The 17929-nt window shown below is 41.3% G+C and overlaps 1 protein-coding gene across 2 annotated transcripts in view; it reads left to right on the top strand.

Annotated features, from left to right (window-relative positions):
- POU2F1 (POU class 2 homeobox 1) overlaps nt 1-17481 on the top strand; it is a 186640-nt gene extending 169159 nt beyond the window's left edge. For both annotated transcript variants that reach the window (XM_055323811.1, XM_055323810.1), the window contains exons 14-16: nt 1659-2001; nt 2699-2787; nt 6115-17481. In XM_055323811.1, the coding sequence (XP_055179786.1) occupies nt 1659-2001; nt 2699-2787; nt 6115-6425 (743 nt within the window). In that variant the 3' untranslated portion in view covers nt 6426-17481. The remainder of the gene's footprint in view (nt 1-1658; nt 2002-2698; nt 2788-6114) is intronic.
- Nucleotides 17482-17929: the final 448 nt, after the last annotated feature.

Below are 17929 nucleotides of genomic sequence, written 5' to 3'. Positions count from 1 at the left end.
CTCGAGAATAGATTTAGGAAGATAAAACTGATTTTTTTAAGAGAGAGTCTTCCTCATCTTAGTGATAGATTTTATCACCAAAAGGTTATCTTTTACATAAGATCTTTGTTCTAATGTGTTGATGGGTTTGAAATATTTATTTTGATTGGGCGAGTTCTTCTATAATTTATCAGGTCTTTTATAACCCGCAGAAATATTATACTGAAAATTTATAGATGCTTTTTGTTTTTTGAGTTCTCTGTCCTGAGAAAATACCACTTAGGTTCTGTTTTATCCATCTATATGTTTGGTGATATCCTAGAACATAGTGAGTTTCAGTAAATTAAGTTCCATCTGATGTAGGCAGCCCGTGTTTGATATGTGGCATTTACTGAGAACTGACATAAGAGAGCCTGTTCTATATTGCCTTCTGTAAATAGCATCAGAATTACAGCTCACTGGGGACAGCTGGCATCTGCTTTACAGAAGGTTTTCTATCCTTTGACTGTCTGATGAGTCATTTCTACTTTAGGCCAAGAGACTACATTCTTTATATCACACTTACCTTTGTGACTCAACAGGTCTAACTTCTAGACATATTTAAGACCTGTACTGGCCAGCACTAGCCTCGTGTGCTTTATAAGCACATAAAATGGGAGTGGTTCACATGGAGATATGCCACCAGAAGTGTAAAGTATATGCCATTTTCAAAGACTTCATATGAAAAAATACTCTTGGTACTGATTTCATGTTAAAATGATAATATCGTGGAAATATTTTAACCTAGTTCTTTTTAGTATTTTCATTAGGACCACTAGAAAACTTTAAATAATATATATTATATTTCTGTTGGACAACATTGATTATATAATTCCAGTGTGAGTGTGTTTTAGTTTTCAGCAATGCTATTTGTAAGGTCAATTTGTTGTTTGTATAGAAATGTTTGTTGTTTTCCTTACAACACAAAAGAAGTTTGATGTCTTTTTTTAAAGGTCTCTCAAATAACAATTTCCTAGAGATTCATTTTTCGTGCTTTTGGTGAGATTCATAATATCCTTGTTTGTTACTGTTTCCATGAATAAAAAATATGTGTATACCACAATAGGCATTTTGAGAGCTGATTTTCATTATAAAATAGCTCCTTAAATTTTTCAATGCAAAGAAGGCATCTAGACTTGGGCCCTTATTTTCATACTATTTCTGCAGATGTTATTATTCACACTTAACTTTAGAAAATTATTTAACTTTTAGTTTTTCTTACCTTCATTGTTTTGTTTTGATTTTTCTATAGAGACTAAGATTTCTGATCAAAAATGCTTTTCAGAAGCAAGGATTGTTTTGCTTCAGTGGTTCTTCCCCAGACCAGTTGTATTCCATAGTTAAAGCTTCTGTGATTCTTTCTTTTATTTTTTGAATAGGAAATTGGAAATAGAAAACTGTTCTCTATTTATTTTATGGCTCCTGCCTCTTAAAGTGTAGGGTTTGTGCTTTTGGTTCTAAAATGTTAATTTCCGTAGCATCGCTAAACAAGGTGAGAGCAAAAGGACACATCCCAAGAAGGTTATTGGATGGTAGGTTAACAACTGGCAACTGTGGAGCCTAGAGTAGGGCTGAGCAAAGCCACGGTTCTCGCGGCATGCCCCACCAAAGGTCACTCTCTCCTCTGGTTCTGCCTCCAGGCACCACAGACAGCACCTCCAGCAACACTGCCACCGTCATCTCCACAGCGCCACCGGCTTCCTCAGCAGTCACTTCCCCCTCGCTGAGCCCCTCCCCGTCCGCCTCAGCCTCCACCTCCGAGGCATCTAGTGCCAGTGAGACCAGCACAACACAGACCACCTCCACTTTGTCCTCTCCTCTTGGGACCAGCCAGGTGATGGTGACAGCGTCAGGGTTGCAAACAGCCGCGGCAGCCGCCCTCCAGGGGGCTGCGCCGCTGCCTGCAAATGCCAGTCTCGCTGCCATGGCTGCCGCTGCCGGACTGAGCCCAGGCCTGATGGCACCCTCGCAGTTTGCAGCTGGGTAAGGAGTTCCCACCCCCGATACCTCTGAAAACCAGCCAGGAGTCATCCCTCCAGTTACTTGTAGGGGATACTCCCATCACCACCTTAAATGCAAAAAAAAAAAAAAAAAAAAACTCTCTTTAAACCCATCTTCTCTTTGGAACAGGTAGCTCTGTGGTAGCACAAAGGCCTTGGTTATAGCTGGACTTAGTTTTCTTAGTGTCCTGGGGAAGCAGCAATCATATTGTTATTTCCAGATGAAGACCTAGAACACCAGGCCATCAGAGTTGATCTGTGTGAGTTGTGGGTCCAGGAGGAATGCCCAGAATTCTCCATTTAAACTCTCTCAGCTGTCTGCTTTCTAATTGTCAGACACAGACACTCGATAGAGTAATAAGATCCTCAATTTTATCTTATCAAACATAATAAGGATAACTTTGTAAATATATTCCTTTCTCTGGCATTTTGTTTTGTTTTAGAAAAAAAGTAATTCAAAGAAGAGTCAAAGTGACTGTGCAGGCTTTAGGTTTTGTGTGGATCATATCCTTATTTTGCTTTGTACAAGTAAGCATCAAAGAAAACAGTAAACTTATTCTCATAAGGAGAATAACAAATATTTCCGTATACTTCCCCAGCTGTATTTTCTTCTTTCTCTTATCCCTTTGGATATATTGTGTCTACATTGTAATGAAGTGACTCCTCTTTTGGACTTGCAGAGGTGCCTTACTCAGTCTCAATCCAGGGACCCTGGGCGGTGCCCTCAGCCCAGCTCTCATGAGCAACAGTACACTGGCAACTATTCAAGGTCAGTAGAATTTTTCCTCTTACTTAGGTCTTTCTTTTTTTCTTTTTTCTTTTCTTTTTTTTTTTTTTTTTTTTTTTTTTTTTTTAATGAGGGAAGTTTGCTTTGCTAGAGGTAAAGTTGATGGGGAGAGAGAGTTTGAATTGATAATGCTGACTTACTTGAGGACCAAGATGTCCTTGTAAAAAAAACTTTCTACAAGAAAGGTGTTAGTTTGTAAGAACAGGAAATATGCTTAGTTTCTAGTATTGTAAAAAACCAGGACTCTATGTTGATATTTATTCTTTTTTTTTTTTTTAAGATTTTTTTATTTATTCATGAGAGACACAGAGAGAGGCAGAGATATAGGCAGAGAGAGAAGCAGGCTCCATACAGGGAGCCTGATGTGGGACTTGATCCCAGGTCTCCAGGATCACGCCCTGGCCAAAGGCAAGTGCTTAACTGCTGAGCAACCCAGGTGTCCCTGATATTTATCTTCTTATGTGAATAGACTTGGATGCAGAATTTCCCCCTGATAAACTTACCTAAATAGGCATCTAAGATCCATCCTCAGGCAAACTTGACCAAGAAAAAAAAGAAAGAAAGAAAGAAAGAAAGAAAGAAAGAAAGAAAGAAAGAAAGAAAGAAAGAAAGAAAGAAAGGAAGGAAGGAAGGAAGGAAGGAAGGAAGGAAGGAAGGAAGGAAGGAAGAAAAGAAAGAAAAGAAAGAAAGAAAAGAAAGAAAGAAAGAAAGAAACATCTCCTAGTCCCCAACCCCACCCCTAAGAGAGGCACATGTGAGAAGGTCCAGTAATGAATTAACATTGGAGCACATTATGCAGACTTTAGGAGTACCTTTCATTGTTAGGTTCTGCCCTTTTTTATCCCCATCAGTTTAGAGCATATATTCTCTTGGATTGTCTCATTTCCAAGCCCAGATGCATCTCTTTTGGATTTAGCATGCTATCCAGTCTAAATCCACTCATTCCATATAGGGAAGGGTTTGCCTTGTTTGGCTTCTGAGCTTTGTGTCTGAAGATGCTATGTTATGTGATTCAGGAAGACAATTTGAGACATCACTGTATTAATCAGAGAATAATTTTCTCCTTAAAATTTAAATGGTTTAACCTCTTAAATGAGACTTCCTGGGGCCAAAAAATAAGCTGTTAGCCAACCTCAATTAAGATTAGTGTTTTATGAATGATACCTCCACAGTATACTATAGAGAATATGAGTTACAGACAAATCTAAGACATAATTTAGATTAGATTGCTCTTTCTAGGGTTCCTAGATCCGATTCCAGCATGCCCCTCCCCACCCCTAACACCAAGCAATTCTTGTTTACCAGCAGGGGATCTGAGAGTTCAAATTAATTCTGATACTGTCTACCTAGAGACAGTGTCAGATTCCACAGGTTAAGAGCTCAGTCCTACAAGGCTGCTCCTGCTCTCTCCCATCAGTTGTAAGCCCAGGCTGTTACTACCAGTACTTCTGACCAAGTACAGATTTGAGGTTCCAGCAACCTCTTCCTTAATTGTTTCTGTTACTTTGCTAGAGCAGCTCACAGAACTCAGGGAAACATTTATGTTCACCAGTTTAATAAAGGATATGGTGAAGGAAAGAAATCAATAGTCAGATGAAAAGATACATAGGGAGAGGTCCCAGACAAAGGAATTTCTGTCCTCGTGGAGTTTGGGACCTGGCTCAGTGGCACATATAAGTATTCCAGTTCTCCAAGAGTGGAAGCTCTCCAAAAAAAAACGTAAGATCTGTCCTCTTGGGTTTTTACAGAGGCTTCATGACCTAGTCCTGATTGACTAAGTCATTCGCCCTTGGCTAATTCAACCTCCATCTCCTCTTCCCTCCCGTGAGGTTGGGGGTAGAATTGAAAGTTCTAGCCCTCTGATCACATGGCTGGTCCTCAAGGCAAACAGTCACTGCCCTTGGGTGGGGTCCTCAAGTTACCCGCACAGATATTAGGACCATTTCACCTTTTTGGCTCTGAAGTATTTTCAGGATCTGTGGATACAGACCAGATATATCTGAGAAATAACTAATTTGGTCATTCAGTCATTTGAATATGTATTATAAATCATTACCTTACATTATATTGACTTTCACATAGGATAAATGATACATAAAATTGATGATTAGACCTGTAAACCTTTTGTTATAGAAGGATTTCTTTTTGGCATAAGATTTGTGATAAATCACTTTTTCTCTTGCATGAGGGTGTACCTCTGGGCTGTAGTGATGCTACTAAGGCAGATGCCTTTCCCAGGGCACAGCTGAGTTTAGAACAAGTACCCTCTGGGAAGATCTAGAACTATTCTGTAACCCTAAGCATAGAATCTCCAAAAACTTCAAGCTGCACCACATCTCACTGATCTGTACTCTCTGTATGATTATGTCTGAAGTCAGAAACATTCCCTTCAGTCCCCCTAGCTTTCTTTATATATACTAGAGAAGAAACTAACCAAAATTTTAATGCCGTTAGAAAACCCCTCAAATCTACATGTGAAAATGTGGTTTTATGGGTGGGAGGGTATTGGAGGGGTTGTCAGATGACAGAAGATATTGAGAGTGCAGAATTATTTCAAAGAAAAGTTCAGTGATGGCTTCTATGGAGCAGCGACAGCGTCATAGAGAAATTCTCCCTCATGAGAGCAGGCCCTGACCTCAGCTAGCCCCTAAGGCCGTCTGCCTCAGTGCCTCTCTGCTGTCCTTCTCCTGTGTACAAGTAAGTCCTAGGAATCATATCGATGCCTTGGCAAGTGAAACAGTAACCACACGTTACATTTTATTTAGTAATAGAAAATTATTTTAGAACTAAAGCCATTTTGAAGGATCATTTTCATCCTGTACATCATACTAAAAAAAAAGTACTCAAATTTATCAATGATGCCAGTTATTGGCTAAAAGCTAACCATATTTTAATGCGCAGTCACTATACCTTGTTTGTCTTTTGAATGAAAGTAGTTTAAAATCAGCAATCTTCCTTAAAAACAAAATTATTGGACTTAATAAGTCCTTATAGGTGGATGAGGTACTCTAGGGAGATGAGGCCCCGAGACGGCAGCATGGTGTGATTCAGTAGTGCTTGGCTCTCCCCTCCCCCCCGTCCTGTGTGCTCATTAAATTATTTAATAATACAGCTGCTCAGGCTCTTCCAAAATTACAAATACACTTCAGTAAGCGACAGGAAAGTGTTATAAGAGAGAACATCAATGAAGGGCTGCACTCTTTCCACCCAGGTTGTAGGAGAACTCAGTGCATTTGATGTGTTACTTGGCTTCTCTAGAATGGTTTTAACATTTTCCTTTCTGCCTGTTTGGGGGGATTTTGTCTGTAGCTCTTGCTTCCGGTGGCTCTCTTCCAATAACGTCACTGGATGCAACCGGGAACCTGGTATTTGCCAATGCAGGAGGAGCCCCCAACATCGTGACTGCCCCCCTGTTCCTGAACCCTCAGAACCTCTCTCTGCTCACCAGCAACCCAGTGAGCTTGGTCTCTGCCGCTGCAGCCTCCGCAGGGAACTCTGGACCTGTAGCCAGCCTTCACGCCACCTCCACCTCTGCTGAGTCCATCCAGAACTCTCTCTTCACAGTGGCCTCTGCCGGTGGGGCCGCTTCCACCACCACCACCGCCTCCAAGGCACAGTGAGCTGGGCTGCACGGGGCTGCCACTAGCCTTTTCCACTCGCGGCATGATGGGGCTGCCAGCCAAGCTGAGACTGAAAAATGTGATTGGCTTCCTCTTGCCATGTTTCAGCAGCAAGGGAAGAAGGGAGAGAAGGAAAAAAAAATGCATACCAGAACAACAAAAGGATGGAGACAGGACAACATTTGCCTAATTTTGTAATAAAACACTGTCTTTTCAGGATTGCTTCATGGATTGGAGAACTTTCTAACCAAAAATTAAAAAAAAAAAAAAAGCAGAAACAAAAAAATCAAAAACAAACAAAAAAAGAAGTGAAAGGACTACTTCTCATTTCCAGCAGTCATGGTGACAAGTTAAGGTGGGTACCAATTCCAATATAGGAAGGGGGTTTCTTGTTTGTCTAAATTTCTTTTTTTCTTAAAAAAAAATCATTTTTATGGGTCTGTTGTACAGGCCATTAAGTCATAACAAGGTGTTTATAATCGTATCAATTGTGTTGGGGGTTCCTTTCTTAACTGGTACAATTTAGGCAGGCCTGTATTACTGTATCTCTATTATTGTTGTTGTTGTTATTGTTTTTTATATATATATATAGTTTGGACATGTTTATCTCTTGCTCCTGGATCCTATTTCAGTGAGCTCCCACACTGTGGGGAGGGAGGGTTTGGGGGTCAGGGGAGACTTACGTTCTTAACTGCGGGGAATGTTCTTGCTGGTTTCCTTATCCTTGATGACTCTTACAGAGGTGCTAGAAAATTATTTTCTTTTGCCACTTATGCAAGAGGCTTGGTGCAGAAGCTGAAGGCAGTGTGTGCAAACACTCCCACTCCACACACGCCCCCTCCCCCCATCAGGTGGTGCCTTTCGAGCACTTTTGCGTAGGAAGGAATTCCTGCTGAACTGTAGCTCTCACTCACCCCAGATCATTGAATGACCCTGAGGCCCAGATCCTGCGGTGCACAGGTGCTGCTTCTGCCACTTTCAGCGGGAACAGCCATGCGTGTTGCAGGACGGGATCTGGGCCCGAAGAGCAAAGACTACTGCAGACACCTGACTTGGTGGTTCTCCTGATTTCTTATCTCCTGAAAAATGCTCCTACTGTTGGTGTGTTTGTTTGTTTGTTTGCATTTTGTGGAAGTTTTTCATCCAAACTTCCTTTCATTTACTTGGCAAAGAGCGAATTGACTGATTGAAATTGGGAAACTCCGCCCTTCTTTTGTTTTCTGAAGGAACTCCACTAGACTATTGCCATCCATTCTGTATCCCCAAAGAGGTGTGATGAGAAGAGTCTGAGGCCACCACCTTTGCTCTGGCCGCAGACCCCTTTTCACTGGACGGCGCGTAAATCCCTCTAGCCCTGAGACTCTCCTTGCTGCCCTGACTGGGGAACGCACTTACTAGCTGGGCATGGGGTCATTAGAACCTTTGAAGGACTTTGAGCAGGAACTTTGCACACACCTCAAGTGTCTCCTTGGTTTGTTAGTGATGCTCCAGCTTAGGCAGGTCACAATGGAAATACACGTCTCGCTGTACAATGTAGAAAGTGATATATAGCTTCTGGAATCGTTTTCAGGGTGTTTCTAGACTATGTACATGAGCCCACAGAGAGGAAGAGTTTATGGAAGTAGATGAAGAGGAATGGAGGGTAACATGGAAATTCAGTTCCCCTTCCTGTCAGTGTGCTGTCATTACAGTATCTATACCAGAACATTTCCCAGAAGCCGGGGTCACTGCAGTGGGGCTCATGTGAGCTCCCCTCCTTATCGGAGGTCAAGGTTCCCAGTTGGCATCTGTGGGTGCTTGCTTATGTCTGTCTCTGGTGGCCCAAGACTGCACTTGCCCCCCTTTCAAGCTGGGGTCTGAGAGAGGGTGTGTAGGTCATTTTCATTCTGATCGCTCTGCTTGTGTCCCCAAGGGAGCTTGGAATCTTTGTATTTGTCTCTTCACAGTGTTGAGAAAGGCAGTGACACAGACACAGTGCATATGTTTGTGATCATCCAAGTGGGAGACAGGCACCTTAATATTAAAAGGCCAGAAACATTTGTAGTCCCTTTGTTAGTTTTTCTTTCGTTGCTTCTGTCTTCCTGTTTTATTTCACAGAGTATTTAATTATCAACCTAAATTTCCTCTTCTTACCATTCACCTTCCCTAAAATTCCTCCCAAATCAGTGAACTGCAAGCAGGGAAACTAACAAATGTCCATCCACCTTTTTTATGTGTGGTGTGTTTTTTTTATGTTGTCGGGGGTTTTTTTTGTTTTTGTTTTTTTTTTAACTAAGCTTGAACCAAAGTCAATTTTTAGCAAGCTGCTGTACTAATGGACTAGTTTATAAACGTGCGTTTCAGACACATTGAGGAGATAGATGCTACTGACAATTTCTTTTTTCATTTGTCTTTATTAATTTTATATAAAAGTTGCTGCTTGTTTTAATCTTTTATGTTGGTAAATTGTAATATCCTCTGGGCAGACATTAACTTGATTTTAACTAGTGTATTTAGTTTGGTGTGTAAATAGAATGGCAGTGTCAGTTACTAATTTTTCTCCTCTCCATCTTGCTATTTCTCTGATGTAGTTACATTTAATTTGTTATCCTGACTTGACATGTCTAACTTTAGTCTGCGTAAATGGTTTTAGGGCAATCGGTAATACTGTGGTGCCCGGTGGAATGAGTCCCTCCCTCGGGAGAGGTAAGTTAGGAGGAAGGATTCAGGGAGGGAAATGCTGATACCCACCATCCTGGATTAGAGGTTATAGCATTAATTTCCCAAAACTGCTACCAAAGGAAGTATGGAGTCCTTCAAGACTCAAACCCAATGGGTTAAAAGGAAGGGCAAGGAAAGGCTGTGCTTGTTTGTTTGTTTTCCTGTGTGGTTCAAAAGATGCTCCCTCTCCCAAATAAGATTCACCAACAGACTTCAATATTTTGAAAGATCTTAAGCTTTAAATGTCAGTATGATGGTCCTCTACTCCCTGCCTTGTCTGTATTCTCTAGTCAATCTGGGATAAGGAGATTCTGCCTTTTTGTGTGTGTGTGGATCCACTTTAGGAGGATAAACCTTAAACCAGCATAAAAATCTGTGTTTAAAAGAAATAAATCCTTAGACAAAGGTAACTTTTTAAATTTTTCTCATTTTTTTTCTTAAAGACAAGTTGTAAAATGAAAAGTACATTTGTACATGAACACATGAAACACTAAAACCCTTTGTTGATGGGTGTTGAGCTTCAAATCACCTCCCCATCACCACCCCTAGATATTCTGCTCATCAGACTGCTTCATGACTCAACCTTTAGTCCATTTTACTTTATATTCTTTTATCATCTCAAGAAATGCGTTTTGAATTGAGTGAATCTCCTCAGCTAAGGTACTCAAACTTAACTTTAAACCCCTTTATACAGAGAGTCTGGAAATTAAGGGGACCATTTGATCAAAAAGAGGCGTTTGGTAGAGTTTCTAAGCGGATGGGCTAGATAGGTCATCATAACTCATTGTACATTCTTTTTTCCTCCTAATAATTATGCAAATTTTATTTCATCCCTGAATTTGGTGAATACATATTAAACCAAAGACTAATTCTGAATGCATTTATAGTGATACTCTATTTGCCCATGGTAATGGGCCCTCCCTAGGGCGTGGTGAATGTAATTGAATCCTGCTTATCACAAGCAGTGCAGTTTGCTCATGAACTGTATTTATATGGGTCTGAGGGACAGAGCAGAAAGACTTGGAAAAGCGCTTCTTGTAGGAACAGTATTGTTGTTCCTAATTTAAGAAGTTGAGTGCTCTATTAGTTCAAATGTTTCTGAAATTATATAGGCAGCTTTTTAGAATTAAAAAAAAAAAAAAGGTCATCTCCATTACCTGACCCAATATACACTTCCTTTCATTTGGTTGATAAGAAAGACCAATACCATCCCAATTTACTCAACTTATTACTCAAGAAGTGGAACCAAAGGAATCCAACTTCCATTTTGTGTAGGACCATACGTGTCTGTACTTTGTGGTGGCATTATTAGACATTAACAATCTTTTTTTTTTAAGGGAAAATAAGGTTATAATGAAAAGATTTTTAGTGAGATTATGCAATTTTGTTCTACATAATTCATCGTTGGGGAAAAAAAGCACAATTATACCTCTTTTTTATATTATTTTCTCCTGTTCTCATGTATATATGGGAAGGTAGGGGAAACCTTGTCTGTATTATCCAGAAGCACAGATATTGCTCAACACAATATTGAAGGTCAGCCCAATCTTCAGCATTAAATTTTCTATTTAAATTGCTGGGAATGCTGGATATATTTGCAAATATAGGAAATCATTGCAGATTTTTAAAGTTATAAATCTGATAGTAAACATTGCAATTAGTGTAGAATAAACACTTTGCTTACAGAAGAAACTCTTTATAGTTCTGGTCTCAAGTACCCAACCCTGGTCATCCTCACAAAACTTTCTTCACCAAGAAAAAAATAAACCCGTTGAGATAGGAAGATAAGGGAGAAGTGCTGGTGTAGAGAAGTCCACAGGCACCAGGGCTGGTGGAGGCAGTGATGGTGAGGGCACCCCACAGTCAGTCTGTAGTTTGACAACCCTCAGTCAGAAGAGAGCCTCAACAATTTGTTATATTTTGGCCAAATACTTTTTTTATTAAATCAGCATTTAAATTAATTTAAAGTTTGTTTATTCTTCAAACCATGATTATTGGAGCTGAAAATGTCAAGAGACCATCAGTGTTGACAGAAAAAAATGACTTAAGTCCTGAAATTTAAAGTTATTCAAGAATTGATGGATTACTTTGATCGTAACCATTATGAGTTCATTTTTGTATGTGTGTGAAAAGCATGTAATGTGTGACATTGTTCATGTGGTCATAGCCCTGGCCATTTTGAAGACGACACTATAAAATGGTAAATCTTTCTAAGCAATTACCTTCATTTTTGAGAAGGAAAAAGAATCTTTTGCCATTCTTTAAAAAAAATAACTAAGATCCGCTATTATGCAAGTTTGCATAATGGCAGACACAGTACAAATGTGAGCTTGGACAGGAATAGGATAAATAGACTGCTTTTTTCATTAAAAGCTGATACTAATCCTGTTCTGCCTCATTCTTTTCTTAATCCAAAGGGATTAAATGGGATACCCCTGAGATTTCCAGTAAGATATTTGAAAGGATTCCATTAGGAGGGCCGGGAACATGCTTTTTCTCAGATTTGTCCAGTTTACACTCAGATTTCCATATGATTTGTAACCTGGTGCTTTCTTCTAATTGTCCTTATTCATGAAGCACTTGGTTCTTGTTTTGGCTCTTCTACTCTTGGCCTTTTCTAAAAGCAGTAGCTTGAGTGAGTCTTTCTTTGATTCTTTGACCTGGAGTTCCTTTCCCTCCGCCTTCTCTTCCTTTTCTTTTTGAATGGTGATAACCTTAATCTGTGAGGGTAATGCTGGTGGGTAACAGCTAGCTTCTGGCACCTTCATAAAATACCTCAGTGTAGCTTAGCATTGTTGCAGACCTGGTTTTAATCTAAAAACCAAATAAATAAAAAGAAGAAAACTTTATAAATAGTGGAAATAATTCTAGCTGTAGCATTTAGTTGAACTGATGTTTATTATGATAAACATGATTGATGCTGTATGTATTTGGGATCCTGTTTATAGGTTACAATTTATAGGGTTAGGGAGGGTTGGGATGGGGAGAGGAGGAGTTGATTATGTTAGAAGGAAAATGTTGCTCATGTGTTTGTTTTTCCTTATATCTGTCTTGCCAAAGGAAACTTGATTATCCCTGTGATGGGTTGGGGATTCATTGGCCTCTCTGTGGTTTGACTCGCTTTGCAGTGTGTGGTGGTGGTATGCAGGTTACATATGGGTTGTCCTGGAGGTTCAGGGTCCCCTGAGGCATTCACTCCCTTCCTATGGGACCCTTGCCACCAGACCCTGCCATTCTCCCCTAAGGACTCATTACCTCTATGTACCAAGAGCTTCGGTAAAGGGTGTATGTACGGAATCTGGGTGTGTGGTTGAGAAATAGGCAGAAATAGACATGTGCCACTTAATTTGGAGAGGAAAGAGGAGTGTGTGATGTATCTTGATCGAGGAAAACTGAAGTAATACCCGTTCTTTTTGTCACCCTGTCATGTTATTGAATGTTGTGCTAATAGGCCAACATTTTAAAACCCTACTTCCTTTTTTCATACCAAGGCTATTTCTGTCTAGACCAAAAATGCAAACAGAAGTAAAACTAAACCAAGCAGTTGAAAGCCAACCTGCTTGCCTCACATGTGTGATAAGCATGACCTTTAGGGATTGGTAGGTTGGTGAGATTGAGGAGAGGATTGTTCTTGCTGAGAATGTGAATGAGAAATCATACTGGTTTAGGAGAAATTAAAGAGCCCCTTCTGCCCATACAGACAGACTGTCTTGGTTCCCCATGTTCAGATATGGATTGTATCTCAAAAAAAAAAAAAATCATACTGTATCTGATTTTTAAATAAACCATCCATCTCACAGAACTTGAGTGGGATTTGGTTTAGATACCAAAGACACTGCTATGTCATTGTTCATTCTTAAATTTTTAAAACAGGCAGAAAGAATAGGAGTGAAAGGTTGAAATGTGGGAAAAGCTGTACCTATGTCTCTTTTCTCTCCTCCCTTACCCACTTTTTGAATGAAGTCTTGTTGGTTATCCTGGTTTTAGAAGAGAGATCGATTTGGTTTCACTCTGCTGACTCTGTAAAGATGGGTAGGGTTGCTCAGTGTAGCCTTGATGTTCTTGGAATTGCTGGCAAATTATGGGGGGAGAGCAAAAGATGAAGGTAAATTTTTTTTCTTTATTTCCCTTTATCTAACGCTTATAAATAAAACCAGTACAGCCTGTTTGAGTTCAGATGATACCTAGCTGTGCTGTCTCTGTTGTGTCACTTGTAAAGGATAAGCATTTTCAAGAGCAGGATTACATGGAAAACCAATAGACTGTCCTTTACTCTCCCAGGGAGCTTTATCTTTCCAAAATGATTTTGTACATGAGTTCTAGGGAGTTAAGAGTTTCATTGTCTTGGTGTACTATTGATGGGACACAGAAAGATGAGACATTTATTGCTCTCAATATTCTGTCAAAAAATGATCAGGTTGCAGAACGTCATGAAAGCTTTACTAATAATCTAATTGTTCTGACATTATATAAAAGTGGTATTACTATTGTGTGACTTTTCAAAGTGCTAGATAGGTTTGTAAGTAGGCAATAGGGTTATAGAAAGTAAGAGCACTTGACACAGAAGTTACAGGAAACAAGGTGTGCTTGATGGAACACCACTTTGAGCACAGAAGTGAGCCTCCCCAGGCCAGGGAGGGAAGGTGCCAGGTCTGGTTCTTTCTCTGCATCTGCCCACTCTGCGCCCGGCTCTGTCACCCAGCACCACCTTCGGGTTCAAACCCAGGACACTGTCAAAAAGTTCAGACCCCAAAAGTAACTTACTGTAAAAAAAAAAAACAAAAAACAACAACAACAGCAACAACAACAACAAAAAAAAAAAAATTGAGGTCTGCTGCAAAGTTCCCCCGTGTTTTCTCTCTTCACTTGTTCATCCTTGTTTTAAGTCAGCCACCACCTTGCAAAAGCAGCTTTTCGGGCTTCTTTCATCACCTGGCAGCAGCATTGAGTTCTCTAACATTATATCCTGAAGTCTGCAGGCAGACGGCCGGATACGGTGCTGGGTAAAAAACGAAACATCAAATCCTTCTTTATAATTGGAATCTCCTTTGAATGAAAACAGTAAGAAAGGACAGAGTCCTCCCAGTGTCTTCAAGTCTGACAATACAGCAGGAAAGGAAATGCACTTTCAGAGGCTACAATATAGGCAGTTATGTCAGGAAAGGCTATCTGTAGGTGGGTGCGGTGCCACGTCCCAGAGTCCAGTCCCGCACGGACTTTCCTAAGAGTGGAGCAGAATGATGCCTGCCCCGGTGGATTTAAGACTGCAGACACGGGGTGGGGGGTAGGGGGCACGGGGAGGAAGGAGCAAGACACCTTGCAATCGTACTACAAGGCGGCCCTTGGCAACATCGGAGGTGTGGGGCCCCTGAGACCAAGGGAGAGAGGCAAGACTTCCAGCTCCTCCCCTCTGCCCTAGGGAGCACTGCACCGTATTACTCAGCCCCCTCCCCCACATTAGACCGTAGTTCCAGTCCCTTTCTCTATGGTTGTAGCAAAGGCTAGGTGAGTAAGTGTGGGGCTTCTGCCCACCTCAAATCCAGGAGCTGTTGTATACCTCATTTCTAACTCGTGATTGAGTAACTTGCTTTAACTTTCTCTAAACCCTACAGAGTTGCCAAGTCTGCCCTCCCTCCTCTAAGCAATGTTGAACTCTGGCCTATAGCATCACAGGACCTGTAGCCTAGGGTGGGACCTCCTAAAGCCTCTGAATGTCGCTGCTGAAAAGCTACTGCAAACTGAGGGCAAATTGCAATCTTCTATTTCTTTTTGTTGCAAGGGGTCTTCACAGGTCTCTTAACATCTCCTTTCCCTGCCACCCTGCCTTCAGGGGCTGGCCAGCTCTCCACTCCCCCACCCCCCCAGCCCACATTTTAGATTTCCCTAGTGGGTGGAGGCCATCCCCTTCCTCTCTGAGGCCTCAGGGTTCTGCTTATTTTCAGGACTTTGGGTGGAAGGGAAAAGACACCAAAGGCTCCTTTAAGCTGACTGCTGCATACACATTTCACTTTTTTTCCTTTGACATGACCAAAAAAAAAAAAAAATCCAAATATTTAAGTTTTTATTATTAATATTATTATTATTTGACAATCTTGTATCCAATGGGCTCTCTAGAAGCTGCATCCCCAGCCCTTTCACCTTTTCTTTGAATGTAGTTCCCAACCTTTGATTCCCACCCCCAACGTTGAAAGAAAGCTTTGCCAGGTCTTAATACTGCTGCTATAAGCCAGGGGAGGGTGGTTTCTTTGTTTTGTTTTGTTTTTTAAATTTCCAGCCAAAACCAAAGATTCCTTAATGATTGTATAAACTCAAAACAAACAAAAAAACCAAAGAAAAGGGAAGTCTTCAGCATCAATCCAGTCTGTGGCGTCCTGGCATTTAGAGGAGTGAGGCTAGGGGTGGGATGGGGACCTCTGACCCACGGGAAGGGTAGGGGGCTCTTTTGCCCGTGTTTTGGAGTTTGTGGAGGTGCATCCTCAGTAGCTTTGGCCCTGGCCAGCTCGTGAATGTGCCGTGGGGAAAATTGGCATTTCAGACTTTCTAAAACAGACGAAACGCCATCACCCGGATGCTCCACCCGACAATAACCACGGTCACCACAGGGGCTCAGCACAGGGACTGGGAGGCTGGGGATGCTGCTGGACCGCTGGACCCACAGAGTGGGGGGAAGTTGAAGACACTGGTGCAGGACTGGCTGCTCTGCTGGGTGCTTGGACCTCTGGGGTCATGACAGTGAGTACACGCCAAGGTGCCCTTCTGAGCCTTTTCTCTTTTCCTTTACTGGAACTGCTTGGAAGTGGCTGCCCTGTTTGTGAGAAAACATGCAGAACGATTACCAAGCTTTTCATGTATCCTTGCTGTAGTTGGTTTCCTTTGGCAGCACCACTGTGCAACTATGCATTGTATCTCACAACCTTTGTGCTAGGTAGATGCCTGTGACTTTTTAACTTGGGGGGTGGGGGGATTGCAAATGAAGGAACTTTTTACATGGATCTTTTTAATCTCAGTTGATTGGGGGAGGGGGGTATTTGGTTCTAGGGTCATACAAGCTCTATCCCAAAGCAAAATCCAAATGTTAATAATATTAGCCTGATGCAGATACCAAAGATGATTTCTTTCCTGCAGAACCTTAGACTTGTGTATTAAGTACGATTACCCAGCACTTGCATTAGTCTAACCTCAGTAATTCCAAAGCTTAGATGTATATTTTGGTATATTTCTGGGATATTAAAAAAAATGTCGTTTAACTTCTTGTTTGTTTCAGTGTAATGCTCTTAAAGTCATAGCATGAAAATAACTGAACTGTCCTATTCTTAGTAGTTTGAAATAATAGTATTTTTGTATGTTTTGGGTGTGTCTATGTATTAACATAACAGTTTTCACTGCCTAGGTGTTCATAATAAAAAAAGAAAATGAAAAAGTTCTGAGTGTACATAATATTCAGTAATAAACTTCCACCAGGTTCAATTTGGTTTGCATATTTGCTGATTACTGTTCCCAACTGGGATTTTGTTTTGTTTTAAAGAGACAGTGATCGTGTTTTCCTAAAGATGTTTTCTCTCTCTCTCTCTCTCTTGTCTTTTAATATCTTAACTCTCCCCCACACTTTTTTCTTTTCCTTTTCCTTTTTTTTTTTTTAATATTGATTCAGGGGTGTTTTTCCACTGTTGTCAAGGGAGGGTCATAAGGGGGACTGACCCCCTGGCCTCCTAGAACTTTTTGTTTTATGTACTTAAGTTTAAAATGTGAGTTTGAGTTCTCTTTTGTGGAAACTTAAGATGTGGTGTAAATGATTCTTTCCAAAATTGTCCAGCAGCTTTAATGAGGCAGTGACGGTTTCTGAGTAGTTGGTTGGGAGTCCTTTGACATTTCTCCTTAGATAACTTTGCAGTCTGGGTGGCTATTGTGTAGCCTCACTGCCCCAGAATGCCTGCTTAGCCATTTCCCCTTGATAGGGATGTTTTCTAAGAATCTGCTGATAACTTGGAGTTTGGGGGACCTTGTTATCTGGGCCCCTGGGAAACATGTGTTTTCTTGATTTTGAAAATCCAGAACACAAGCAACTTTACATTTGGGGGAATTAGCTGATGTGCCTCCCAGAGGCTTAAGGAGGTGGTGGGGAATATGAGCGGTGCTGTCTCTTTAAAAGTGCCCTTTATATGATTCCCCCTCCTGGGGCCTCCTGCAGGGGCTGTAGGCTTGGGAGAGATTGCGTAGGTGACAGTGAATCAGAATGAAATGGTAGATTTTGTGTAGATGCATTTGTCTGCTGTAATTTTTATATATATATTAAACTTACTGTAACTGTACAGTTCGTTTCTGTTGTAAAACATCATTAAACCATTTTCCAAGTGTTTTCACATTGTTGGAGTTTCCTTGAAATTGTATGTTGGTGTTCTGGATGCTTCCTGCACAGAGGGCCACCTAGGCCTTCTGGTTGGTGTTTTCCAGAAAAGCAGGAGCTCCCAGGAGACCCAGGCACATGGGTTCCTGGGTCCTACTGTGCGTTTCCGCCTGTGCCCATGGGCCCTGCAGCCACCACACCTCTCCACCCACCTTCCCAGACCTTGGTCTAGAGTTCCCCTGCCTCCTCCTCGAAGGAGTAGCTTTAGTCCCCTTCACACCCCAGGGCTTCATGTGACCGAACACACAGACCCTTGACCGCTCCTGTGCCAGAACTCTTCAGAGCTCCCATTTCACTTGTGTCTGACGGCAGACCTGGTATTGAGCTTGACTTTTCCACACTTACTGTTTATATTCTCTTGTGCCCCTCCAGCATTTCCTGCCACATCCTGAACATCCAC

Source organism: Nyctereutes procyonoides, unplaced genomic scaffold (assembly GCF_905146905.1).
Source record: "Nyctereutes procyonoides isolate TBG_1078 unplaced genomic scaffold, NYPRO_anot_genome, whole genome shotgun sequence".
Lineage (NCBI taxonomy): Eukaryota > Metazoa > Chordata > Mammalia > Carnivora > Canidae > Nyctereutes > Nyctereutes procyonoides.
The sequence above is the reverse complement of the archived record's forward strand: the minus strand, read 5'-3'. Positions and strand labels throughout refer to the sequence as shown.